Raw genomic sequence first — 27,533 nt, forward strand, 5'->3', positions numbered from 1 at the left:
ACTAGAGTCGACAGTACTGCAATCACCTAACAATTGACAACGTACTACAGCCGGACTGTATTGCTCTCCTATCGACCAGCAAAGGTATCATGTAGGTGGATATCCACACAAGTGTCTTCATAGTTTCAAAGCAGTACTGGAAGTAAAATTAGCGCGTTCTGAAGTAGTTTCCTTAGCTATCTACTGAAGGCAAATCATATAGTTTGTACGCAAATTTATATCGCTGTACTGTAGCAGCGTTCCCTAATAACTTTTCCACCTAGTATTGCTTGGCAGGAAAGTTTAAAACGCGAAATCCAATTAATTTATTTTAACATTAATTTTTCCTAAAGTGAAGTGAATGCGTAAAAAGGCTCCCGTAACGCTAAATTCTGCGAGGTGCTTCAGAGAAAATTTTTAATATTCAGTAAAATATGTTTGCTGAAATGAAAAAAAAAATTTTCAGGAACTTGCTTCCAGCTGCGGCGGATGTTGTGAAAGGCTTGATAATTACACAGTAAATTAATGAAAATTACTTCATCACTATGAAACTATGACAGTCTGGTTGTGAGTGTCAGCGGTGTTTTATAAGCTGCGCACAAAAAGCTGCCACATTGGATTTTGAAAAGAAGGAAATGTCATCCTCTGAAGCCGAACAGCTCCAAGAAATCGGATGCTTTTTCCAGCACAATTAAGTACACGAGTGCATGAGACGTGCAAAACGTCCACTGCTAAGGAACTGTCAGGTGAGGACGTCTTAAAGTGGCTACGCCGGCCAGATCCGACGGCCTGTAGTATTGTTTGGTTTGGTTTATGGAGGTTTAACGTCCAAAAGCTACTCAGACTGTGAGGGATGCCGTAGTGGAGGGCTCCGGAAAATTTCGACCACCTGGAGTTCTTTAGCGTGCGTTTGCATCGCACAGTACAGAGGCCTCAAGCATCTCGCCTCCATCGAAATGGGAGCGTTGTGGGCCCTGCAGTTCTGTACCAAAGCATACAGATTTAGAGCATCACTCTAAAAGAGAGGGCTTCGTAGTTGGCGATGCCTATCTTTTTCCTACGTCACGAGAGGAACCTAAGCAAAGTTCATGCCATGGTACAACTGCGCAGCCATTTGCGCACTGTAGTCACGTGAACACATGACTAGCTGATGAGGCGCTTCATGCGCTCAGTTCGATTTTGCGCTGAAAATGTACCGAACTTCATCGTGCTGCAAATTATTAAAGATCGACTTTTTATTTATTTCAAAAACTGATATAGCATTGCCTTGTTCGTTCTTGAGAACTCCCTCTTGGCGCTGGCCACAAAACTGGATTAATGAGAAACTCAGTTACCGTTCCCTAGTTGAGGATGTAATTAGGACTAGATTAATTGATATCAGCTTCAGCTGGTAGCGTGTTGCTGAAAAAGGTTCTACTGATTTTGTTCCCTACAAAAAGAAATTTCGTAACTGCTTGCTGAAACACTCAATAGTTTTTTTAAATACACATTTTTGGCTCCCCCGGCGTTCGAATCATTCAGTGTCGAATGTACCTTATTTTGTTTTACAGTCGTCTGAAGACCTGTCTAGAGCACAGTGTAGTAGACCACCATTAATGAGTGGCCTAGGGCTCGATACAAAACCTTGCCATGCATGCATATTTCAATGGATCTTGTTTAACTCTTCATGTTTGAAAAATATTTCGGGCTGGGCAGGCAGTGGTGGTTTTCACAAATGCAGAACAGAACGTGCAGTTGCGTCGCTGTAGGCACTTTTCTGGACGACTTCACATAAAATTACTCAGGTTGATGCCGAGTTTGGCACAACCTCCTGTCTGAGTCAGCTGCCTCCATAATTCTCTACCCCCTCTCCAACGCTCATTTTGGTGATCGCATGTGAGCCGCCCTCGGGGAGTATTTGTATTCCCCGAGAAAAGCGTCTTCCTTGATAACACTTCCAGGGGACAGAATTATGGTAGCGCGGACCTCGCTTGGTGTTTGCACTCGACGCCAGCGGCGCTCCTGAGTAAGGGTTTGCCCCAACGTCCTCCTAAGATGTAAACAGGTTTTCGTTACAAGTACGGCCACCGTGTTTCATCGGAGCAAGTAGTGGACTGCTGAGATAGAGGCATGAAGACCCTCATGCCTGGAATAGGCGCTCTTCTGTCCTGCATTCTAGCTGTAGGTGTAATAAGAGCCGGATTTTGAAGCGGAGTTCACGAAAAACGTGTGAATTTCTGTCTAAAAGGCGCATATATTCGGAAACAATCTCTTAGCAATCTGTGCATTGTAATATTACAGAACCCTCCTCACTTAGAATGAGCTATGGTCAAATATTGGGAAGACCAACTTTACACTCTCCCACTTTTTTCTTGGTCTGCACCTGACCATGGATTATTCCCAATGTTGGCTTGCATTTTCCAGAGTGGTGGAAACGATTTTTTTCCGCGCTTTATTAAACAAACCATTGCTGAATGGAGAGTAAAGGGACGCCATTTTGGACGGCTGGACATTGATTTCAGCCACGCAACCTTTTTTCTTAGACCTCTAGTTACGCCGCACAGCGCCCAGACGTTATTGCATTTTGCCTGCATCAGAACGTGTGGAGCGATATCATGTTTACTAGAAGTTTTGATCCTGTGCTAGGCAGTAAAAACCAACAACCAGAGCAGCGGTGCGATTTTGAACACTTTAGAGTTCTGTACAAAACCTTTTCGTTATATTCTTATCATGCAGAACGGACTTCATTAAACATTTCACTTTAGGCAAAATAATTTCAAAGATCAAAGAAGCGCTGAGATATCAGGCCTTATGAACGTCTCATTGTAGAGACTGTGGTTCGGCTGCGGAACCTGATTTTGGTGCTGGAAATCTTACGCTGACGGGTACATTTCCAAAACGCATGCGTTCAGATAGGAGTAGCTATTAAGAACAAATGAGAGGGAAATTAATCCATGCTCTCTTTCTAAATATTTTCTGAAAAACAAAATCGTTTTTCTGGCAAGCGAATATTTACCTATATATCATTGGATATGAGATGCAGAGAACTCAAGGAACAATTAGGAGAACACTAAGCAAGTTTTCTAGTCCGTTTTCTTTTCTTTACCAAGACAATTGTTTTCTTTTCTTTACCAAGACAATTGCATACGTTTCACTGAATTTCAATCTTTTCAAAGAGCGGCGTTGTTTTCATCTTCTTTCCCTTTCATGGCGAGAACCAAACCACATTTCGACTAGTTGGAAAACAGCGGAAAGTCTTCTGCCAGCACACCCGGCTTTCTTGCACTGTTTTAGGACTCTGGGATCCTAACTTGATGGCAGTAAGCAATGTTTTTCGTAAACGCAAAAATTTGTCGTAATGCTAGTGCTTGTTTACTCCTGCGCGATCAAACGTAACCTGGTTTCCTTTGGTCTGTGTTCGGTGCGCAGTACAAAAAGAAAACGCTTTTGTTGCAGGAGGAAGACCTTAAAGTTCTGGCGCTTTCTCCGCTGCCTCTATCCCATTTTTGAAATTGGAATCACATTTTAAGTACGTGAGTAGTGAAAGGTTTCTCAGAGTTCTTGATCTTCGCCCTCTGAATTCGTATAGGATGAGCAAAAAATACTACGGAATTGTGCGGAAAATTTGCGGACGAAAGAACAAAAGAGAAAATTTGTGCCTTTCGTTCATATACTTCTTAACATTTTACTTTCAAGCCTCGAGAGAAAACTAAAGAAAAGAATGCACATTTTTCAGCAGGGCCATCTGGCACCAGTTTCTGGAAAACTAATACTGCCTATTGCGACGGGCCCAGAACGAACCATGCGCATGCTTCCCTGCCTCAAGAAACCTTTTTGTTTTCTGGCACAGCAGTTTCGCCTGTTCTGAGTCGGAAATATGTCATGCAAATCTGGTGGTTGCTTTTCGAAACAGATGCACTATACGGAAGAAAATTAAACTTGTATTGTCAATTTTTTTTGTCGGTAGATTATGCAAAAGGAAGTGATTAAAAAATTCCCGCTGAGTGAGATAAATGGCGTCAAATATTGTATGCAAAAGGCAAGACTACAGCCACCATGCCTTTCTCGCTGAGAAGGAGTAGCAAAAGATGGGCTGTATTCTAAGCAAGCAACGGGGTTGGAAACTTTGAAATGCGAGGAAGTAGGAATTTTGCTATGCTCCTTTTTGTATGCTTTCTTCATCTGGATCTTCGTGTAGGCACTGGACGAAATTTCGACCGAGAATGTGAGCGCAGGTCTTGCGGGCTTATGTGTTCCAAAGTCAGGCCCGTCGGTTATTTAAATGATTTTACTGGTCAGAAAACGTTTCCAGATTTTTGTTTTGTAAAATCAAACTGACCACTTTCATTGGCATAACCATAAATTTTAGGATGTGAACCAGAGCCCAGTTACCTGATCACAGAAGCAGACTTTTGCTGATAAGGCGAGATTTTTCTTCCTAATGGAACATAAGGGAATCATTGTAAAATGCCGATCATGGAAGCAGGAGAATGCACCTTTTTTGAGCAATGCAATGCATAATAAAGACGCCGATCTCTCTATAGAAATTGTGCGCATACCAGATGACAGTGCAGCATGGTATCATCATTTAGAGCTTACAAACTTCTTTTATAGTGTTTCTCAAAAGCTTCATGACCAGAGGAATTAGACAAATAGCCTTTACAAGGTCACGTTATGCCGCTTTCTGGTGAATAAGCAATTTTCTCTATGGAAATATCCACATCCGGCCCGATAAATTCTATCATTATCAAGTGCAGCTAACGTGATATAGTTGCATTCTTTTCGGAGACTCTCATGTTGAAAACATTTTCTGACTGATGAAAAAGCCTGGAAAAAAAAACTTGATGGTTGCCATATAAGTGGGAAGAACTGGTGTCTAACAAACACAATATTAAACTGTGCTCAGCTGTAGATTGCCTCATGAGCAACGAATAGTAAGAAAGTGCGATTTCAAACTCAATCACAAGGCATATTTCATTAGTCATATGCGATTAGACATGAGGCGAAAAACTATACGCGCCCATTCAGCCATTGCCTATAGCGGGGTAAACGGTAAATTGCATTGCGCTTGTACTTTTCAATTGCTTTGGTTTTACTTTAGGCTCACATCGAAAGAAAACCGGAACCACATTACAAAGGTCTGGCACATTGTACATCCCAGTTGGGGATGTTAAATCACGCATAACACTTACATTCCCATCGGTCTGCCCAACCACGAGCCAACCTGAATCGCATGGCAGTGCAGACTGCTTTCTCGAGAGGACATGCATGTACCGTGTATGCATAAGCGTCGTGATACGGTTTCTTTTGACCTGAGCGTGAGCAGAGTGTTTTCAGCTAAGGTAGACTAGAAGCTCGCGGATGCGGGCAGCCGTGTTTTTACCTATGAGCTGCCCATGACGTCGCTTAAAAAGCTATTTTTTGGTCCCCCTTCCTCAGTTAGGTGATTTGTTGACGGTTCGTGTCGCTTTCTAGTCCGTGTAGATCTCGGTCCGTGTCGCTTGCCTCGCGTTTGTGATGTTAGAAAGTGTGCCTTGTTTCCTTTTTTTATGTATTTTTCATCTGCCACTTCCCATCATCATCACCCCCCATCATGACTCTCTTTTTACTCCTCTTCCCATTCCCCAGTGCAGAGTATCAGGCCAGATATGTTTTTTTTTTTTTCAGACCAACCTCTCTGCCTTTCAAGTCCATAAACCCTCTCTATTTTGTGACGGATTCCAGCCCAACTGCACTGTCTGGAAACGCTAGCTTCTGCACCCACTCGTCTCTCATATCGAAAGCATGTTGGAAAGCCACATTTAAACAATTCCTTTTTTTTTCGCGAATACCTTTAACAGCTCCCAAAACTCACCCAGAATAAAAAGTGTCCTTCAACTCCAGCTGGTTTGAGGTCAATGCGGACATTTCCGAATATCAGCCCCAGCCGGTGAGCTGTGAAGAGAGCTGCCGTCTGTTCTATACGGGGGCAGTGCGGAGGCCGGCCGGAAGTGTAACTGGCTCCGGAGTTCTCGCTCGTCCAAAGATAAGGGACACGTTTTGCTTGTCAGCCCGACTAGTGCAAACTGTGCTGCGGATATACACCTCAAATTGTGCCAAATGTGTTCGCTTCTTAAGATTATAAAGCGCGCGTTATCTTGCGCCTTTGCTTACAAATTTTAACAGAGTGACAAGAAATTTGTTTGGAGGAAAAATGAACAGCTTGTCACTAAGCGCCAATTCTTCCTCCAAGAAATGGAGTTGACACCGACCTGCCAGTTTTGTGTCAAAGCGACGCTGATCTTGGATTAAGACCTGCCGTCTATCCAGATACCTCTCGAGAAAGCCAGCATTATCATCCAGGAACTTCCTTGAAATGCATGATCAGTACCATCTCCTGGTGGAGGATCATGCCCAGCATTTCCGTGTGAAAATGCTTAGAGCGGGAAAAAGTTACTATTTCATTGTAGTTTGTGTTTATGTTCGACGTAGCATTGCGCCAATGTGTCTAGTGCGTTTAAACGTAGCCTTTGGTTTAGACTTGAGGCTTACTGGTTATTGAATTACCGCTTTTTGGTCCAGCAAAGAGCGAAAAAAGACGCGGAAAAATAAGTTGTCGACGAGTGCGCACGCGCCCTAGTTTAGCAAAAACAGCGCATATGCTTTCGGTTCTACATCTTTACCTGTCTCTGTTTCTTCGCAGTCTGTTTGGTGGCGGTGAACTACTTGCATAGTATGGACACTGCCTCTTATCGCTCTCAATACTGCCTCTGCATTTGTTTGGGCTGTATTCATTTGAGGTCTGCTGTCAGCGAGAATAACGGAACGTCCTCGTCCTTTGTAGCAAATAATTCTGTCGCTAAAAAAAATAATGACGTGTTATCATGCTTAGTGAGTTTTTTTGAAGCATTTTTTTGCTTAAATTTGGCCGCACTCGGGAGTTCTCTACTTCTGTGAACGTTTACTTGCGGTCAAGGAGATACATCTCCAATTCACAGACAAAATAAATCACTATACACGTGACTGCTCATTAATTTTAAGCCGCCTCTTCGGTGCTATGCTCTCTAATGTGAACGCCTCTAACGAAGGATTTGTTATGCACGGTGCCATAGAGTTCTGCGCCGGACACCGATGGTTGGCAATTACTCACCCGTGAATAAGACATAAATTCAAGAAGGATAAATTGACTATTCAGTTGGTTGTAGTTGATCTGCTAGGCAGAACCTTAGCTCAAGAATAGGTGCGAAGAGTCATAGGGATCGCATGTGGCCTTACACAACGCCACAAACTGTCGTTGCCTGAGCGCATTACTACGAAGCGGTCTTTGTAATAACACAGCAGTGTTTTTTGAAAGAGATAGTCAAACATTTCTTGCGCTTCCAAAACGGAATTGGTTCTACTATTCTAGACGCGTGCGCTCAACAAGAACAAGAAGAAGAAATATGCACATAATGGTATACAACAAATTACTAATACAGGGAATCCAAAGGCATCCTTACTGGTTCATCTAATTCCCCAAGTAATGCTTAAGCCGTTTTCAGTAATCAAAATTTTATTGGTGGATGCTGACATTGTTGCTTGGTAGAATTAGGCTTTAGCGGCTATTAGACGTGTGGCTAACACATTCAATAAAAATGGTATTGTTGGAGAAAAAGATCGCCATTGCCTTTACGAAGACTATCATTAGTTAAAAACAACAAACGGCTTTACGAAGACTATCATTAGTTAAAAACAACAAACTAAACTTCACTAGGGTTAGAAGATCTTCGAAACGCGAAGGTAACGCAAAAGTATTTTTGTTCAAGAAAGAGGCACCGCACCTTACAAATAACTTTTTCATCGCATGCTCTCTACGAATCCTGGGACACTACGGTCGAGTAGTGTCTGCAATGGATAAAGCATTCTGAGATGGAACGGCTGCATCGCCTAGGGTAGGCTAGAGAGTACAACGCAAGTTAAAGGAAGGCAATGCGTCCGCAATGTTCACGGAAGTCACGTATTGAGGCAAATGCTTACGGCTCTGGCTTGACCGTTATGAGAGCATCCGATGAAGGTGTGCTGGCCACGAACGGGCCTGTCAACAGTGATAGAAGCAGGAGAGAGTGACAAGCGACAGCTCACTCTCATTCCAATTTTCTCAATCTAGGCCTTATATGGGTCGCACGAGCAGACTTTTTAACGCTCAACGGAGTCGCAAAGAAATTGTTGTTCTTGAGGCTAATCAGTTTTGCTCCTCGGTAAAGACAACGAGAAACATTACCTTTCTGAAGCCGTGCCATGAAAACACAATTTTTCCTGAAATATGCACAATTTTTTCAAGAACACAGTATTTATACCGGACAGTTGATAATAGTTGCTTTGGTTTGTTACTAACGTTGAATGTCACGTTCCGTTTTTTTTTTTAATTTTGATCAGTGACTTCACTAACTGCACGAAAATAACACGAATGCGTTATAATCCAGGACAGTTTACTAAGCCGGGTTGATAAAGAATTGCTTTCCGAAATTCACGTAGTCCTAGTTTTCGCTAGTAGTCTAATCCAGGTTGCTTTTACCTCTGTTCATTACGACGCCAGTAAGCCTGGGGGCGCTGCTATAATCACAGAGCCGGGAAAAAATTGCTAAATTTTGCTGAAAACGCTTTTTTGTGCTGACCAACTGCTTTTCCTTCTTTATATTTCGCCACTTTTATGCACTGCGAAGTAGACTGAGCGAATAAAATATACCCTGCAACGTTTCGAAGCCTTTTAGTCATAACTCTTAACGAACCCTGGATCAGGTATATTACTCAATTGAAAACTGTAGTATGCCATGAGATGCAGGCTTGTTCACATAGAGATGTAGAATACGGAATCGAATTCTCTAGGTTACTGATCATTTCGTAACACAAAACAGCCGGACGGTATGGTTAGGTTCGTGTCCAGTGCCTTCGCTTCCGATCACTATGACGGGGAGCCAATCAACAAGTAGTGATGACAAGTAATAGTGCGTCCCAAGCTGCGTACAGTCCCTATCAGCGAAGCATTATCGCACCAACCACGCGACGCATTCTCGCATCAGGACACACACTTACTGAAGAGATAACGCTCACGTGGATTCCTGGACGTGCCTCCGGGTCATCAGTGCATTCATGCGCTGAAGTCTACATCGCTGAAATCTGTACCAACTCCCTAGCTGCGTACCGTCACTATCAGCAAAGCATTATCGCACCAAACGCCCGACGCGTCCTCGTATCAGGACCAAGGCCTACCCAAGAGGTAATCCTCACGGGGGTCCCTAAACATGCCTCGATCCCCGGTGATCAGCGCGTTTTTGCGCTGGCCGGGGAACTATCCCTCCGGGCCCTGGAAGATCGGACACCCAAAACCACGCAGGAAGTCTTGCGGGCTCAAGTCACAAAGCGCCAAAACATTATTAAAACAGTCGCTTCATCCTCCCACCACCTCAATGAACAGCGTAGGTTCGAAATACAGATTGGTCTGGCGGCACCTGCAGATAAACTGCTACATCTCACCTTAGATTCTTCATCGCTATCACCCTATAATATATGGGACAGCCAAAACCACCTTATGACACTAGCTGTGGGAACGCCGTCATCCCAAGGCAATTCCCCCACACGCAACGTATCCTCCTACTCATGGGAGGGTCCTCTGTGGCCTGCTCAATCAGCTGGCCAAACATCAGTGGACAGAGCTCTCTCCGAGGCGCAGGAGAAGTAGGAGCCCGCCCTTGAGGAACTTTGCTTCTTTTTTAATAAAGTTGTTCTTCCTCCTCGCAAATAGCGTTAGTGGAGTTGGCGCAGAAATGCACGTGCCCTTCGCTCTAGTAGCCAACTAGTAATTTCAAGGACGATTTCGAGCTCCTGTGATTCCTTCCCTAGCACCAGGATAATTTAAAAGTGCGTTGTTGCAAAAAAAATTTCTCATGAAACAGAAAAATTTCAGGCAAGTTTAATCTATCAAATGTTTGTGACAAATTTATGAACGAGCACCGCAATTCATTTGTAAGTAGAGCTGTTTCTAATAAAATGGAATGCAGACAAAGAGAAAGTCTTCCATAATGGTGAACAAGAAATGGTTTGGAGCCTGCTTAGGTGAAAAAGCGTATTTCTTGCTGTAAGTCAGAAGCGGATGGAACAAACACAATTGCGCTCTCGATAAGTTGATTGCGATTATGCATAGCGCAGCATGGTTTATTGACGAACATATTTGAAACAATTTATTGAAAAGCGGCCGTCTTGCAGAATTTTTTAATCATGGACTTAGTATAAAGCCACCAAAATCCCAATGTGTGAGCACGTTCTTTCGACACAGAGTATTTGCTGACAAGCTAATTTGCAATCTGCGTCATTAAGCGCAACCCTCTTTTTGAGAGCGCAACTTCGGTCACGTTGTGAGGACTGAGAAAAAGTCCAGCATTTTAGTCAACGTTCGGACCTGCTCTTTACAAAAACGAGAGAATTGTGCTACCAGTCTGTTTTGCCTAATACTGTTCAGTATTTCGACATAAACGACTTGTTCCAAGCAAGAACTTTCGCTAGCGAAGGAGGAAGTGCGAAGTATTAATAAACTGATCGAACTTCATATTCTATATTTGTTTTACTCAATAAGTGTGTAGCACGCACTTTAATATTTCTGCTCGCTCTTTCCACAGGTTAGCAAACGTCAGGCCTGAAATGCATTTCGAGCGGGAAGTGCGTTATCACAATATTGTTAAAATTGTGCCTTTCGCGAACAAAGTTCATCACACAGCCTACGCTGGCTTGTACATATGCAACCATGAACCTGCATGTCCAACATCACTGGTAATCAGATACGACACAGTTAGGGAATAGAGTATGATGTCTCCAGAGAAATGTCAGCGCTCATTTCTGAGGGCTCCTCCGGCAGAGATTCTTCGTAGTACTGGTCCTGGAAACGCATAGGCTGGAAGCGGGCAACGGCGCTCGCGTTGACAGCCTCGTCAGTGGTGGTATTTTCAGAAGCCACTATAAGTGACTCGTTGCCATGGTTACTAGGGTTCCTGCAAGAAATTGGATTGAGTAAGAAAAACACGGTATCCCGGCTCCTGTCACAGATAGAGAGAACCGAACCCTTCGTCTTTTGTACATGTGCGCGATACCAGACATTTAAAGTAGCGGGCTAGATATGGGATTCTAAAGACGAAAGGGGAGGAGTGCAGGTATCAAGTCACGTAGACATTATGAAGTGCCATCCTCTACTAGCCGCTTTGCCATAAATGAATGTAAATACAGCACTCGAACCGAGTCATTTTTTTAGCTGATTAAGCACCACCATCTTCCAAAAGGCAAAAAGAGAATCAGCGCAAAGTGGATTGCACGGCGCACTAGAATTAACCAGCACTCCGAAAAATAGGAAGACTTAGCAGTGTGCTTAGAAAACGGTTGTTTACATGCGCACAAAAGTGATTGTGGAAAAGACTAAATAATAGGGTATTAATGCATGCTGCAATTAACAGAAGTTACATTGCACAAATAGTGAAATGACACAGACGAGATCAGAATGATATAATAGAATAGCACTAGGATCAATTTCAAAGGTAAAAATACTGATAAATAAACTGCAGCACAGGATGGTGGGCCACATAGGAAAAAGAAACAGTAACGCAGTACTATCAAGCTATGCGAGCACTCAAAACCATCAGGGACGACAAAGAAAATAGAGGCAACATATACAGATTCTTACCTTCCTATACACCAATGGCCTCAGAGATTAACTTATGGTTGCCTTTCGTGTAAGCGAGCTGAGAAGCAATACATAACCATGAAACAGCTATTTAATTTTGAATTTTCGGTGCGAACAATAAGTCAATAAATTTGACTAATTGCTGAAGTTCCACCCAATTTTACGTTTATTATTCTCAAGGTTTTGTTGAGGGATCACATTAGAAGGATATCTCAGAGTGTGCGACTGTTTTATAAAAGAGCAACGACAGTTTACAGCCCTCCGATCCTCTGTGGCAATACTTCTCATGGCTGCATCTATACCTATACAGTCGTGCCCCGTTAATACACCCTCATGATATGGAAGACTCGAAATATGAACACCTTGTCTTGGAACCAAACTTCTTCAACGGATCTACTCCTCGTTAATACGAGAACTTACTGCCCAGAGAATCGACGATAAGAATAATACAGCTGGAGTTTCGAAGTTTGCTCCATTTCGACTTCACTCCCCATTACAAAGCATAGAAGTAATCAGAAATAACAAAGCGCTTTTATTTTCAAGATTCGTTTTTACGGATTACTCGCTTATGGGCACTGTTGCTCGGGAACCAAATTGTGCACATTCACGAGGCAAAAATGGATACAATTTCGGAGGAAGCTTGGCGAGCAGCAAAACTATCGCATGACTTTGCCTTCCTTCATGACGTCACACTCACGAGGCGGGGTTGGGGTCCACGGTATCCCAGGGCAGAAGCACAGTGGTCTCGAGGATGTAAGCGAACACCATGACGAGCGCGAAGGTGGTTCCGGAGAGGAGCACGGCGACCGTCAACTTCACCGCCGGCTGCCAGTTGTCGGGAGGAGGCCTCGGAAGGTTGTGCGTCTTCATCATGCGTATCACGCGGGCGGTCTCCGAAGAGGACGACGACGAAGACGAGGAGGTGCCACTCCTGCGTGAGATAGGGCCTCATTCGGCGACCGGCGTTCAATTTTTTGACAATGCATGTTTTATGAGGATTCAATATCCTGACGCTGCACATTGGGTATCAAGAATGGCCATCTGAAGCTGTTCTTTCGCCACCGTCTTTTTTACCAATCGTTAAAATTTAATGTACATTTAACTGATGGCTCACATGCTACATCCAGGCGCGTACGCTAGCCGTAACTTGACCCGTCGTAGAACGCAACCAGCGCCCCCTAGAAAGGTTTCTTCTCTAATTTATTCATGATAGTTCATTTTTATGGCGCAAGGGCGTCTGCTGCTAATGAGCGCCATGGCACAAGGTATTTTTAGTTCGCTCAAGGTATGGTCTTCGACTCATTTCCCAAGCATTTCATCCCGATTCAGCCGAGCACCAGGCCGGGGAAAGCTTGTACCCATTGTATCACAGGTGATTACCAGGCGGCACTGGGAATCGAGCGCCGCACCTCTCGCATGCGAGGCGGAAGCTCAACCACGAGTCCACCGCTGTTGTTCTAGTTTACTCTAGAGATGTGTAATATACTATTCGCATGTCCTGAATGTGTAAATCGTAGAATACACACCTCGTGGTCCCACGGCCCGTGGTGGCGGCAGTCGACGTCGCAATGCCGGTCGTGTAGCGGGACTCGGCGCGACTCGCTCCTGCCGAAGTCCTGGCGTCGCTCTCGTAGCCTGACACGCTGCGTCTGCTGCGCCTAAGCAACAACAAAGTGTCCAAAACATTTTTCTGGAACTGTACACACGGAACTCTCAATGGGCACAGCTTTTATTTATAGACCATTATCACTACGCAGCTCTCAACGTTCGTTTAGCCCGGCAGTGTGGTACCGGTAAGAGCGATGAAGCATGATGTGAAGGACATCCGTACATAGCATTTTCATTGTTCTTTGAGCGAAAAAAAAACACGAAAAGGAATTCAAGTAATTTAAAGAGTTTTATCGAGAGCTCTGTGTTGAAGTGGGAGGTTGAAAAAACAATTTGACAAGCGATAACCTCCAAGGCTTTCGTCGCGAGTCGCAATGCTCTATCAAAATGGTGACCTAATGACATCTTATTGTCAGCTCTGTGTTTAGTGTGAGGTGAAAGGAATAATTTGAGTAGAGACAACGTCCAAGGGTTTCGTTGCGAGTCTAAATGCTCTATTAGTGTGGTAAAGAAATTTCATGAGGGGTTTTGCTGGCGAGGCAATCGGCCGTTTCACTTTTGTATGTGTCACTAGATAATAAGTCAGGTGCTTAGTCGCGATTCAATTTCCAGGTCCAATCACAAGAGAGTGAGGTCACATGAGAATTAGTGATGTGGCCTTGCTTCGTGATGATGTGATTACATGAGACAAGTCGTGTTCATGAAAGAGCGCGGTCATGGCGGCTCAGTGAAACGCCCCGGTCACTAAGCGTTAACCACATATTGGTTTGAATAAAGGCAACTTTTAACTGATCTGAGTTGAACTAGACACTACAGGAAAGAGGATGGGGCGGGTAAGAAAACTGAAGGGACTCTATGCCGAATACGCATGTGTCGAGGCCAGATTCTAAGTTCGCCATTGTTTGAAGTTAGTTATGGCAGGCTCGTTCAGTTCAGAGGTGTAATGGGCACGATAGAGTAGGCAGCTGTGTTATGCGGAGCAACACGCATATTTTTTCAGCCCATTCGAAGCCTCAAATCACGTTTATGACTAGCTTAAACGGCTGAATGTACTAAATAGAGGCAGAAAATTGCGGGATGCAGCTTTACGTGACTGTGCTTGAAGCGTTGTCGCAAAAATAAAATCGAAAACAAATCTGCTGTCCCTAAAGACCCTGGCAATCTTTGCTAGAATAGGGCGGACCTGTGCCCGTGTAAGGAGAAGGAATAAAAATTCGTTAGGTGGAAAGGGAAAGCACAGCAACTATCTTACTTCTCGGTGAAGACTTTAACCCGTTCAAAATGCCGCCGCGGCGGCTGAGTGGTTATGGCGCTCGGCTATTGGCCCGAAAGACGCGGGTTTGATCCCGGCCGCGGCGGTCGAATTTCGATAGAGGCGAAATTCTAACGGCCCGTGTGCAGTGCGATGTCAGTGCACGTTAAACAACCCCAGGTGGTCGAAATTTCCGGTGCCCTTCACTTCGGCGTCCCTCCTAGCCTGAGTCGCTCTGGGACGTTAAACCCCCTTAAACTAAACGAAACCCGTTCAAAAGAGAAGCCATGATTGAGGGAATGAAAAAAAAGAAGAGATAAATAGCCGTTCTATTAGAGCGCCGCGGATAAATTTCTGCCAACTGGGTTTCTTTAATGAGCACTGATATCGGACTCTAAACGAGCGTCACAGCAGAAAACGTAAGCTCAGAGGTCAACAAAGGGCAGAAGCCGCAGAGTTGCGAGAACACGAGGCACATTAAATGTGGCGGCAGCTTCCCTCTCGCCTTTGTTCGGGACGTCAGCATTTGAGATTGCAAACAGAGAACCTTATACCACACTAGAGATAAGACCACCCTCGTAATCGTAGAATAAGAGAAACATTTTTTGAAAAATGTAAATACTACGTCTTGGCAGCTCCTCTGGGTTCCTCATCAGCGAAGCACATGACCACGACTATATGTCTTCTTTCAACAGGAACATTCAAAGCCATACGCATGGGTACACCAGCCGGCGTCGTCCACCGCACACTTATGTTGATCGCCAGCGCATTTTTTGCTTCCTGACGAATTGTGGAGGCTTTATACCCCTAGAAACCGAGAACGAGTTCTGTGCTGAAAAAGGGGGCACGCATGTACAATCCCGCCACACAGATCCCTGCTGCTTTCTGGAAAAAAGCAAGCTTGATGCTTTTATTAAAAAAAAATGTTCCAGGGGTTTACGCTTTCTCTCCTCTATACGGTACTTGACGCGCCCTTTCATCCAAAACTTTAGAGCTGTGGGACAAGCTTGGTTTAGTTCAGAATAATGAAAAAAGCATGAGGAGGCTTAGAGCGTACTTTGTCTGACAATGACGCCAAGAAATAGTCATTTATTATCTCTTTGGCTTGAGAACCAATTGAATTGACTTCTGTGAAGTGCATCAGATAACATTGTTGGCCGACGTACCCTACCGATAGAGCTCGCTGCACCAGTCTGGTGAAAGCGAAGTCCAGTAAACGAGTCTATGACACCCTGGCGGCACCACGTGTCATAGTGTTACGGCGTTATTACTAATGCCCACACTGACTGAACGAGCTCATCGATATTTGGTCTGCACTTCTACGCGAATCTTACACACTGAAGTGGCTTACTTGTACGTGATAGTGCTTGTGGTGCATAATTTTTAGAGCCGTTCTTTCTCCTTAACGAGCAATCGTCTTGAGACAAGTCGGAAAGAGATTCTCTGGATTTCTAGCCTCATGTAATGAGTTCGCAGCACAATTTATTCATGCCTGCTTACTGATTCTGGGAATAGGAAAGCGTGGATGCTTTGTATTCAAAATCTAAAACCTGGAATCGAGCCGGTGCCGCCTCTTATAAGCGAAGCCGAGCGCCCTCCATCTTCTTCCAGTCAGCTAGGTGCGGAACAAGATTAATAGGTATTTAGAACACAACTTTGCTTAATGCTTCGCTTCCAGAATGCATTGGGAATCCTATCTGACCTAAGAAATTTTTTTTACGTCAATCTTCAACAATATACATAGAATACCGCCCTCGGAAATCACAACATCAAGGATTGAAGGTAAATTCATGGAACAGTTAGAGAGAGCTATCGTCTTGTGTAAATACCTACCTGAAATAACTGCTGAAAGCAGTGCACAGTAAAGCAACACCACATTCAAACTTTCTATATGCAGCAAATGTGTCATTTCATCGTCACCTTGGAGTGATGATGAATTTATCCAGAATTTCTCAGCTGGTGCTTTAATGAAGGAGCCAGCTGAGTCGAATAATACATTTCATTTTGACGTGTAATGGGCTGCTTTAGTTTTCTGATTACTCATGAATGCTTGTTCGAGGACACCATCCTACTCTCGATCTTATTTCACTTTTTGTGCTTTGCACTGTGACCGTCTGTCGTCTGGTCCATGCGTTAGAGAGTATTTTGCAATTCTTCGAACAAAGCGTTCTATGAACTCGAAAACAATGTTTAAAAGCGCCAAAAGTCATTCATATTATATTTAATGTTTCTGAAGATGTCATAATGAAAGTCTAGCATATCGATAATGGATTCATCATTTGTGCGAGCGAAGTAAGGAATGTAATTGACAGAATATTTGGTATCAAAGTTATCGTTCATCAAGGTCAGTATGACTGCTTGGTGATCAGAAATGTCGGTCGTTGCATTGCGTTTCCTCTTGCTTTGACAATGCTATTTAGGTAAAATAGATAAAGAATAGAACATCTGTCACTGACTGTGTCCAGCCGTAAGGTACTTAACTACCTGTGCAGGTCAGAATAAATGGAAATATCAAGCATGGGTTTTTCAATAATGTTAGTAGCATACGAGACGGTAGGCCAGTTTATCTTGGAAAGAGTAAAATCGTCAATAAAGATCAGCCTATCATGTGGCTTTACAATTCACTGCAAATCTCGCAGCTTTACATTTCGCTGCAGGCTATAGTGTTCCTTTAGTGAAACACTGCACCTTGTGAGAGAATAAAAACGCTGGATTACAACACAGCAGTTCCTAGGAGCACCGTAAATCATTGTGACGTCCATTTTTATTTCTTGTTTTTAAAAGCGATCCTTCTTTCCAGCACAAAATGGTCCTATCTTCTTGTCCAGCGGCGATTTAAAATGTAGCCGAAATCAAAGAGTTTGTGAAAACGCATCTACACACGTTCCCAAAAAGTTCGAAAAGTTGTGCAGACAACTTAAGACGCCGCGCCGCAAACGATAAAATTCACCATTGTAGTGACCCGTCAGCCTGTTTACACCACAGTATCGCCGCTCACAGCAGAAGCAGAAACATTCTATAAGAAGTCCTTGTTTATGCAAGTATAGAAGCGAACAGAAGAGCCTACAATTGTTAATACATGTTTGCTCTTGTGTAAACAGTTTTGTAAAGAATTCATTAAACAAATATATCAATTCTTTGTGATAACCGTTGCCTCCCGCCTTGGAGAATGTGTTAGATAAACTAGCAGTGGCAGCTCCATGTAAAACATAAACATTAACGGACCCCTAGGCTTCGTATTAAGGCTATGACTTGAATGCGTTAATGGGTATCTTCAGCGGCATGAGGCTCTTTTTGTTTCACTGCGCCTAGAATCGACCCATGTATCCATTCAAATCTGAAATTGTTCATTCTCTACTATAAAGTATAGATTGCAAGGAGCCCTCACACCCCTCTTGGCGCAGTGGTGCAGGGGTTAATCTATGTGCCACTGCCCTGCGATGGCAGGTGCTTTCACAGGTGGGACTTGTGAGACCCAGGTTGCTCTACTCGAGCTGCCTCTCGCGATGTACCATTAACTGCTGCCTGCCACGGTGAGCAGTTTGCTCATAACCCTGAGGGCAAGTGCGTTCACGGCAGAAGGTCACCTGATTTAGGCGACTGGACGGAGACAGGATTTTCGCTCACAATGAGGACAACACCAACACCAACGCTGGACTTTTTGCCATATGGCAGCCTTAACCCAATCACGTTAAAACTTTAGTCCACTACAGATCAGCGTAAGCATATTACATTAGCATTTCTTCACAACGGAGAAATTGCCACTTTTCTTATGTACAACATAGGAAAAACTCACTAATGCTATATAAAACGGTTAAGACAGGGCGACACCTGGATAAGGCTGAGATTTAAGGGATCTGTGTCGCAGGCAGCCATAAACGACCTAGGGTACTCGGTACAGTGGAATGCCATGCGAAGTGGCCACTTTGGGCCAATTCAGCAAAGATCTAGCGGAAGCATATACGAAATAACTACTATTGCTGTCTACCGCAAGAAAATTGACAATACACAAGATTTAGGGTCGCCTCACCTTGGTGTGTCCGCTGGGCTCACCATGGAGTGTTCGCGGGTGCGCCTTCGCTTGGCTTTGCGCTCAGGTTTCGACTTGGCGCCGCCAGATGGAGCTGCCACGTGTGGCTGCGATTTCACAGGTGATGATCAGTCACATAAATTTAGAAGCAAGAGCTCTTCTCTTAATGTTCCCTCAGTGAATTCAGGCGCCTTTTGTGAGGCCTATTCAAGAATCTGTTTTTCTACATGAATACTCAAGCAGGCTTCAAGATGGAAAGTGCGCTACTTTTGCAATACCAAAAGTTAAAGGACACTTTTTGCTCTTGTCAAATTTTCGCACAAAATGCGTCAGGAAATATGGCATCGAAAATTAAGGATATGTATAATTAAAACTCGATTGTTAAGGGCAGCCCAACCTGTTTTTGAATTTGAATCTGGCTACTCAAATGCACAAAAAAACAAATCAAGGACGACGAAATATATTCCATGCGAACTGTGGAGGCACGCGACAAAGAGCTCACTGTTTGGAGGAATATTGTTTACAGCGTTTTCTAGCCAGCAATATCTCATTGCTCGTGTGAAGAGTGATAACTTCATCTGAAGCTAACCTTTCACGGCTAGTAACAGTACTTTCTCACAGGAAGCTGCTAATCTGGGCTGTACTGTCAGGGACAAAGGTCTCCAGGACGCGTCACCAGGAATAGCTCTGGGATTAGACGCTGGCTGGAGACCGTACTTGTTGAGGTGAGAGTCAGACTCGTGTCCTGTGATGTGTGATAGCAGATGATCGCTAAAAAACCTTGCAGCAAATTGAAAACCGCTTTTCGCGCGTCTTGGAGAATTTTGTCCCTTGACGTACATAGTGCATCTATTAGATCTGAAGAGATTAATGTGCACCACTTTCTAAATGGTCCTCTGTAAACGTGAGGCATATAAGTCACGAATAATCAAGTAGCAATAAATACCTAGAGAGGGAACACTCATTATGTGTACTACGTCGCACCTGGAAATTCGCGTTCAAGAAATATAGCGTGTGGAAAAACTCGCCACAATGTCAGATTTCTGTAACTGCAGATCATTACCGGTAACGATTTAACATTATGCGCACTCAGACTAACCAGTTGTTAGTCAGAACTCGTGTCTTTTTATTCTGTGTCCCACTTTCCACGCACTGTTTGGTTAGACTTGCGCGTGTGTAAACTTTATTGCTCGGCATACACCATGCGGATCTAGAAGGTCATTAGAAACTTCTGCTACTATCTTTATTATCTTCCAGCAAGCGCCGCTTTCAAGTTGCGGGCAGTGAAAACAGATGTCTCTTTCGTTCGGTATAAAGGGCTTTGGTCAACAACCAAGAGACGCAGGCTGTTAAAGCTCCCTCAGCTCCTCTGGCGGTGGGCTTTGAAAAAGTGTCGCGTGGTTTCTGAAGATTGTTGTTAAAGTTGCGAAACTTGAGAGTAGTTTCGAACGGTGTCACTGGAACCGAAGACGAATTCAATTACTAGGATTAACAGGATCAACACTCAAGAAGCAGCGACAGCAGTAGGGAAGAACGTTTACGTGTCTACAATTAGGCGAAAGATTTAGGTTGATGCAGCATTGCGAATTAAAGCAGACTCCCCGGAGTATGGTAAAAAAAAAAGAAACATGTCGCCTCCGTGCAAAGAGTACTCACTGCCAAAATCGCAAAAAAGTGCGGTCTGTTAAGTATATATCGTAACGAGTACCTGGTCATCTAGTTTTCCTAGTAAGCGCACTACATCATAGATATCTTCTAGGCAGTAATGCGATGTAAGAGTCAGTGGCTCATTTTCGCCTTGTAGTGTATTTCCTGTTGGAGTAAGAGGCCCTGCTATGATTTCTACGCCTGTTGTTGGAGGGAGAACTCTGGCTGCTTACATTCGCTTAAAATATTTCACGCCCTGCAGCTTGTATTTCTGGGCACGCTTTCCGCAGTTTATTTACCAGCATGGAAAGCGGATAGGTGGACGGATGTGAACGACTGGCTGTCATTGAACTGAGCCAGGACGCTGCCGCATTCAGATACCATCACTTAGGCCACGGGCGCCGAATGCACCAGTACACTCTGAACAATGTGAGGCTTAATGATACCAAGTTGCACGTGGTGGCCTATGAGGAACGCCGTTGTAGAGTGCTCAGGATGAATTTTGGGCAGAGGGGCTTTATAACGGGGGTTACTCCCCACACGGCAGCAGGGATTCGAGTCCTCGGCAGTTGAACAGAACAGGCAGTCTGCCACTGGTGTAGCTTTAATTGATTGGTGGATAGTCTGCCTAACGTATGCTTTGGTTGAAACAAAACAAGTGCCCCTATTGTAAACAAGGTACCTTGGTAAAGCGGCGAGGATAAAGAAGCGACACGAAACTGTGAAAGAATGTACAGAACAGACCATACTTAGCGGGAAGTTTTGAGCGTGTGGATCGGCGTCTCACACAGCGCAAGCCCACTGTTCCTGGACAGCATCAAAGTCTGTGTAGCGCGTTATTCCCACAAAATCAAACTCTATGTCCAGGCCTGTTTATGAATGCTTTACACAGTTGCCTCGGCGAAAGCCAAGTGACCACTTGCTGAAACGTTGCCGCTAAGCGTCTTCGACTCTGTGCTTGTTGACCGCAAATGATTCGAAGTTACTGCGAAGTAAGTACTGCACAGGTTTCATGTTCTCATAAATGCACCTGCATGCAGACCAACGTGGCCTATGTGCGCGCGAGGCCCATTTTTATGAATACCAGCTCAAATAAAAGAAGTTCGTGGGGGCCTTGGTCTACGTGGGGAACATTGCAGTTAAGCAGAAGGTATACGGGAATATAGAGAAAGCCCTCAAGGCAGGTGTAAATTTAAGAAAGAAGTGCAGCTCAGCCTAATAAGTTCTTGTCCAAGACAAAAACGAAATTAGAGAGCTAGCCATGCCGGCTTCAGCGCATGAATCAGCAAATGCTGTAATATTATCCCAACGGTTTAGACGTATAGCGTTGCATTCTACCTTGGAACCACTCCAAACATTGTGCATCCCCCCCCCCCCTTTTAGCCTTCATCATAACCTGATTCTTCCACAGCAGCCTCCTAATTTGCGGTTGCGCATTCATTCGCTCTCGCCATAGCGTCCTAAGCCAATCCAGTCGTCTCACACCTTCTCTCTCCATTCATTCTCACACTTGCCTGCTATTGCAACGTGGCAAACGAGCCACGTAACAATTGGATTGAATTGAAATGAATGAAATTACTTTAAATTAAATTTCGGTAAATAAGAGAAAACAATTATTTCACTAAGGGGCAGACGTATAACTGCTGTTGCTCTGCATTCTACGGTATAATGTACGTCTATATTCTTAAGCCAAAGCTACATCAGCTTTTCCTTTAGAGGTACCACATCCTGCCTCACAGCTATTACTCTCCATATGAGGGCGCCCAGTGCGTAACAGGTGCGAGTCAGCTACATACTGTTTGAGGCGTATTGCAACCTTTTCGGGCGGGAATACTTCATGCTCTAAATCTCTAAAATTCTCCTTCATTAGCGTGAGGAGGAGGGTGTATTTTTTGCAAGGGATCAGTGCAAAGGCGACTGCCTTTCAATTACAACTGAAAGTAATCCGGATGTGGGAATTGTACACAGCCAAATTGACAAAAAAAGAAATGTACGGACAACACTGTAAAACCTGTTTGCAACAAAACCAGTACACTTGAAGAGAATCAGTAATAGTTGATATTGTTAAGAATAGTAGCACACAGGAACGAGAACATTGGCCAGAACACTCTTCACATACCCGCACGAATAGAAAAATATGAGCATCACAGTGCCCCGACTAAGAACATGGTAGGCGGGCTGCTTGGCAGTCACCTTTACAGGCGCCGCTGCTGCCGGGGGCATGAGCGGGGCCTTCGCTGCCTGCAGAGGCGCACCTGACGCAGCTGGCACAGGCCGCGCCGGAGCCGCAGGTGCGGCCAGGGGCACACGCGGCGCCGCTCGAGCCTCGGCGGGCTGGTGGTGATGGGATCGCCACGGGACAACAGCTGGCTGGTACGGAGCGGCAGCCGCGGCTGCCGATGGGTGCACATAAGGCAGTGGCCGGTCATAGGCCTCTGCGTTTGGGAAATTCATAACGTAGGGTACAGCCGATGCGAAATGAATGGTTTTCAGCCGGACGTGGGGAAGATTGGAGAACAAGCACGTTATTAAACCGGGCATGACATTAAATCCTAGCATCTTCTAGTACTGATCAATGGCGTATGTGGTTCGCGGGAATTTTCGACGCCCACAAGCAGGAATATGGCTAGTATATATTTATTTTCATTTCAATACCTCAGGGATCTCACATGTCAGTAATTACATGAGGAAGGCAGTCAAGGAAAGTGTTATATGAACCGGAGACCTATGTTCGGTCGAGATATTTCGAAAAAGACAGCGGCAACAGTTGTTGTAGGTGTAAAATCCAATGAAACTTTAATCATGTGCATCCCTACTGAAACATCTATAGCAGCCAATATAAATGAACGTATACTTTTCAACCTTGTCTGCAATCACTGTGGCATAGATTATTGCAGTCTGATTATTCAAGTGTGAATTACTGACACTGCACTAAAAGCTCAAGTAAAGTCTGCCTACTGCAAAAAGAAATACTTCTACAAAGTCGCATTCCATGAACTTTTGACGGCGATATTCGTTTCGCAGGGTATAGTGGAAAGCTTGTTATAACGACTTCACCACAATGTTTCTGTTGAGGCTGTGCAACATTTGAGGTGAATTATTTTGCATATTGCCCACAATTTGTTTTGGTCCACGTTCCGAAGCTACTCAGGTTATGAGGAACGCCGTAGTAGAGGGCTCCGGATAATTAGACCCCTTGGGTTCTTTAACGTGCACTGTCATCGCACAGCACGCGGTCCTCTAGCACTCCGCCTCCGTCAAAATGCAACCGCCGCGGCCGGGAGCGAACCCGCTTTTTCGGGTCAGCAGCCGAGCGCCATAAGCACTGAGCCGTCGCGGCGGCTATTAACCACAGTTTAAGCCTAGATGTAACGCTTATAATACATGCGAAATTAACACCATCGCCTGAAACAAATGTCAATCTCGCCCTGTTAAAATACCATAGCTGCGACCGGCTTTGTAGTCTGTGTTGTAAGGTACAGTACAATCCGGGATCAGATTTAGGGAGAATCATTTTTCTTCGGAAGAGTTCATACCCTTCAAGCCTGGATGATATGCAGTGCTGAAGCGACAGGTGCTGATGTATATGACAACACGAAGAAATGTATTTCCAAAAATTTATGAGAGTGGAAACTGTAAGGTACATAAAGCCAAAGAGAATCACAAATCTTAACTAACGAAAGGATCTCACGCAGATAAACATTTACAGAGCCTTATTTATCAACTTGTTTACAGCTATATCCTAGGCCCTTTTGAAGTATGTGCTAGACCATGCAACTTCTGCTGAGGCTGCTGTTTCATGGTTTTACATAAAGTTTAAGCGTACCGTTAATTTTAAAGGACGTTGGATCGGTCATTCCCTGTTACCCGCCTCTGGCCTCCATTAACCAATGAACGGCTTATACAGAGACAAGATCTGGACAATACCTCAGATTCAGAGCCCTCAATCCGAAAAAAAACAAAATATTTGAAATCCCTTAACAAAAATGGACTTCTCCCGTTCTACTCTGCTTCCCTCGCCTCGGACATGAAGCCGTTGCTCCCCCACCAGCATTACGCACTTAGAGTTGACGCGTGCATTTATTTTCAGCGAATGCTCCGAGGTCGTACGAGTGCTTGCAGACGTGAGACTAATAGGGTCCAGACAAGTGGGCTAATCAGCTAATTAAGTGCCGATGCCTGCGGCGCTAAGCGGGTACACGGCGTGAGGCGTTGATGTCGCGACGTGTAGTACAAGGGAGACGCTGCGAGAATGCCATTAAAGAAATGGAGAGTGAATTTTGCATACCTTCGTATTTAAGACGGTCCGTTCGAGCAGAGACAATTCTTAACAGCAGCGTTCAGTTAAGCGTCCTGAGCGCTCCTTCCTAGAATCTAGCGCTGGTCCCCCTTTCAATATGCAAAATTACAACACCGTCATAGTGGTGACGTTAAGCCGAATATAAGCCGAATATAGAGATTAACAGCATAGCGTGATCGGCGATCCGCTACCGTGATCCGCTTCAGCGAGGCGCCACTACGCGTGCACAAAACGCCCTAAGGGCGCCAGATGGCGCCACCTGCCCGTCCGATGCATGCACGCCTGCAGCGTCGAGGCCAGTCAACGCGTACTCAGTGGTCACGTGTCAGTGAGTCAGTGGCGCCCGCGGTAGCGGATCACGGTAGCGGATCGCGGATCACGCTATGCTATCTCTCTCCAATGAGTTGTGAATGCGCCGCTCATTGTTGTACGCTTGCAAGGGCCGTGCGGACAGGGAACTTCAAGGAAGCTCTGCGAAGTTCAGAGCAGTGCAAAAGACTTCGCGCTAATGTAATTAACAAAGTCCATAAAAAAGGCGCTGCCTCACAATGGGCTATGACAACAGTCGCAGCGGGCACATGATCACGAGACTGACGCGATGACTTGCGAGATCGCTGGACAGGTGGCAGCTTTGATTACATGGTGTCCCGTCACTTATACCATGTTCATTGGAACACCACTTGCGTGATCTTTTCACCGCAGAGTGTTTTCGGTGATGATCCACTCTGTAAAGGCTGCAAGTGACAGGCTTCGCTGTTTAAAAAAGGCCATGTCATAACCGCTTCCGCTGACCTGCGGGGCGATGATAAGGAGGAGCTTGGTACGCAGGAAAGATGTCAGCTGCGTTGCGATCGTGGGATGGTGCGGGCCCCACTACATAGGGATCGTAGGGAGCATGCCTAAGGCGGTTGTAGTGATGTCCCTCCGCTGGCTGTCCCTCATCGTAAGGCAAGTAATGAGCTGGTGGCGGCGGTGCTGGATCGCCGGGGTACCGGTGCGATCGCCGCCCGCTCCGCCTTGACCAAGGCCACCATTCTCCGCCCTGTGCCATGACCTGCGAACAAGACGAACAGGTTATGTAGCAACACTGGAGATCTAACAAAACCGTATTTATGAAGATGCACGAAGCCTCCTGAGGCGGTTTTAGAGTATCGTAGGTACATTTATTAGTAAAGTTTCCGCGCCACACGTTTTAAAGCTAAAATGAGTGCTGAAGCCATCTTCTTAGTAACTTTCAAGCACTGCAAACTATCAATCTCCATAGATTCGGACCACTTGAATATGTAGAGTGCTGCGGCAGCCCGGCTCAAGAAGAAGACGCCAAGCCCAAGCACACTCGGCTGGCGCGCGCAGATAAGAACTCCACATGATCCGATCTCGACACTACGCCTTCCCGGCTAGCCGGCGGCTCCGCTCCCTCCTGGCTGAACCAGTTCTCTTAACAAATTTGTGGACGCCAGACACCTTTGGCTTGTGTCTGGGATGCTCCTTCCACAAATATAATACGAAGCGCGCAGTAATGATCAGAAGCGAACATGATCGAGGCCTGAGAACTTTTGAGTGCAGCGACGCAAGCTCTGTTGTAGAAAGTTACCATGTCCATGTGGCCCTTGATTTACCGTCTGCCAGCTTATGAGATGAAATTTTCCAAAGATACTTTGCCAGCAGTGATCCCAATATTAGTCACTTGCTCCCTACATCCCTAAGTCCCCATTACCAGAAATTCGCGACAGCATTGAGCCAGAGCCGCTATGCCTAGCGCCTTCTCATCCTCTCGGCCCTCCCTTTCTTCAACACGTCACGAACAATACAAACGTGCTATTCTTGAACTTCAGATTCCCTAGTAACGAAAAGTTGCTGCTTTCCGTACATTTGATCATGGACAGTCATGACAAGAGCACTCTTAGGACAGTGCTGGGGGCTCCAAGATCACGGAAACGAAGCTGGGGATTGCAAGAGTGAGGTTGGTATATGGGATTCAGAAACTTATTTGAGAACGATATTTGATTATGACGGAAATGGGTCTTCAATAGTGGAGGATTATTATTTCGTTGACTTGTCGATTTGTGTTGAAAAGTGCATAGGCGAGTTGCGTTGGATCTATGCGGATACAAAAGGAAGCTGTAAAGCATTTCCAGAAACTTAGTTATGTTTAAAAAATCCGCCCTGATCTCACGTGTTAACTCAGAACAAGGACGAGGATGAATTTCTTTAACTTGCAAAACTGTCAAGATTCTGCGCAAGCTGCCTAGACTTTTAATGTAACCGCATTCTTTCGCTTGGATGGATGCTAAAGAGCAATGACTGCTAATACAAACGTGCTCCACCTCAGAAATTCGCCGAACATTGAACTAAGTTGCCTTGTCTCAACGGCGTCCCGTTGTAGTGTCTCGAAACCTGACTTCTCAGTGCACTGCTGGTCGATGAACAAGCATAACGCTGCGAATACTTACGTATAAAAACCTCAAGAAAGTTTCTAGAGGTGAAGGCAAAATGCATTTATACCTCTGCCACACTAGGAAATTTGATGTCATTCCAATCGAATGTCATTTGATGCATCGAATGTCATTCGGTCTCTTTCGGTACTACAGGCTAAAATATAATTTAATTCGAAAATGAAGGCAGTGACGATCAGTGTAAAAAATAGTACCGTCCAAACACATCAACACGCGTAAAAGATGTTAGGAATTGATGTGTAGTGTTTTAAAAGCGGGTGAGAACATTTTCTGCAGTATTGTAAGCTTAAAATATTATTTCTGGCCATTTTGCGGCACTTCAGCCATCAAAAGCCAAGACAAGTACAAAGTCAACCACAAATCCGATAAATGTAAACAACCAAAATGGCTGACACGGCGGCGCACGGCGACGCGCGCAGCGTGGAAATGACTTCCGAAAGGTGAAGTGCTCAGTTACATCTTTAAGTACTTGTGAGCTAAATGAGCACTGAATGCCAACCATCAAGCAACACGCAACACTAAATGATCGGCTGTCGCGGGAAGGGCCCTGCTTCGCGCTCAGCCGCTGCCGTTGGCTGGTGCTGGGACCGAGAGTAATA

At 44.9% G+C, this 27,533-nt stretch overlaps 1 protein-coding gene across 1 annotated transcript; it reads right to left on the bottom strand.

Annotated features, from left to right (window-relative positions):
- Window positions 1–10,665: 10,665 nt before the first annotated feature.
- On the bottom strand, window positions 10,666–22,401 carry LOC144134241 (uncharacterized). Its single transcript, XM_077667198.1, has 5 exons — window positions 22,327–22,401; window positions 18,532–18,638; window positions 13,168–13,299; window positions 12,339–12,572; window positions 10,666–10,958 (listed from the first exon to the last, which is right to left on the bottom strand). The coding sequence occupies exons 1-5, from the start codon at window positions 22,399–22,401 to the stop codon at window positions 10,760–10,762; spliced, it is 747 nt and encodes a 248-aa protein (XP_077523324.1). The 3' UTR covers window positions 10,666–10,759.
- Window positions 22,402–27,533: the final 5,132 nt, after the last annotated feature.

Source organism: Amblyomma americanum, chromosome 5, assembly GCF_052857255.1.
Source record: "Amblyomma americanum isolate KBUSLIRL-KWMA chromosome 5, ASM5285725v1, whole genome shotgun sequence".
NCBI classification, from domain to species: Eukaryota; Metazoa; Arthropoda; class Arachnida; order Ixodida; family Ixodidae; genus Amblyomma; species Amblyomma americanum.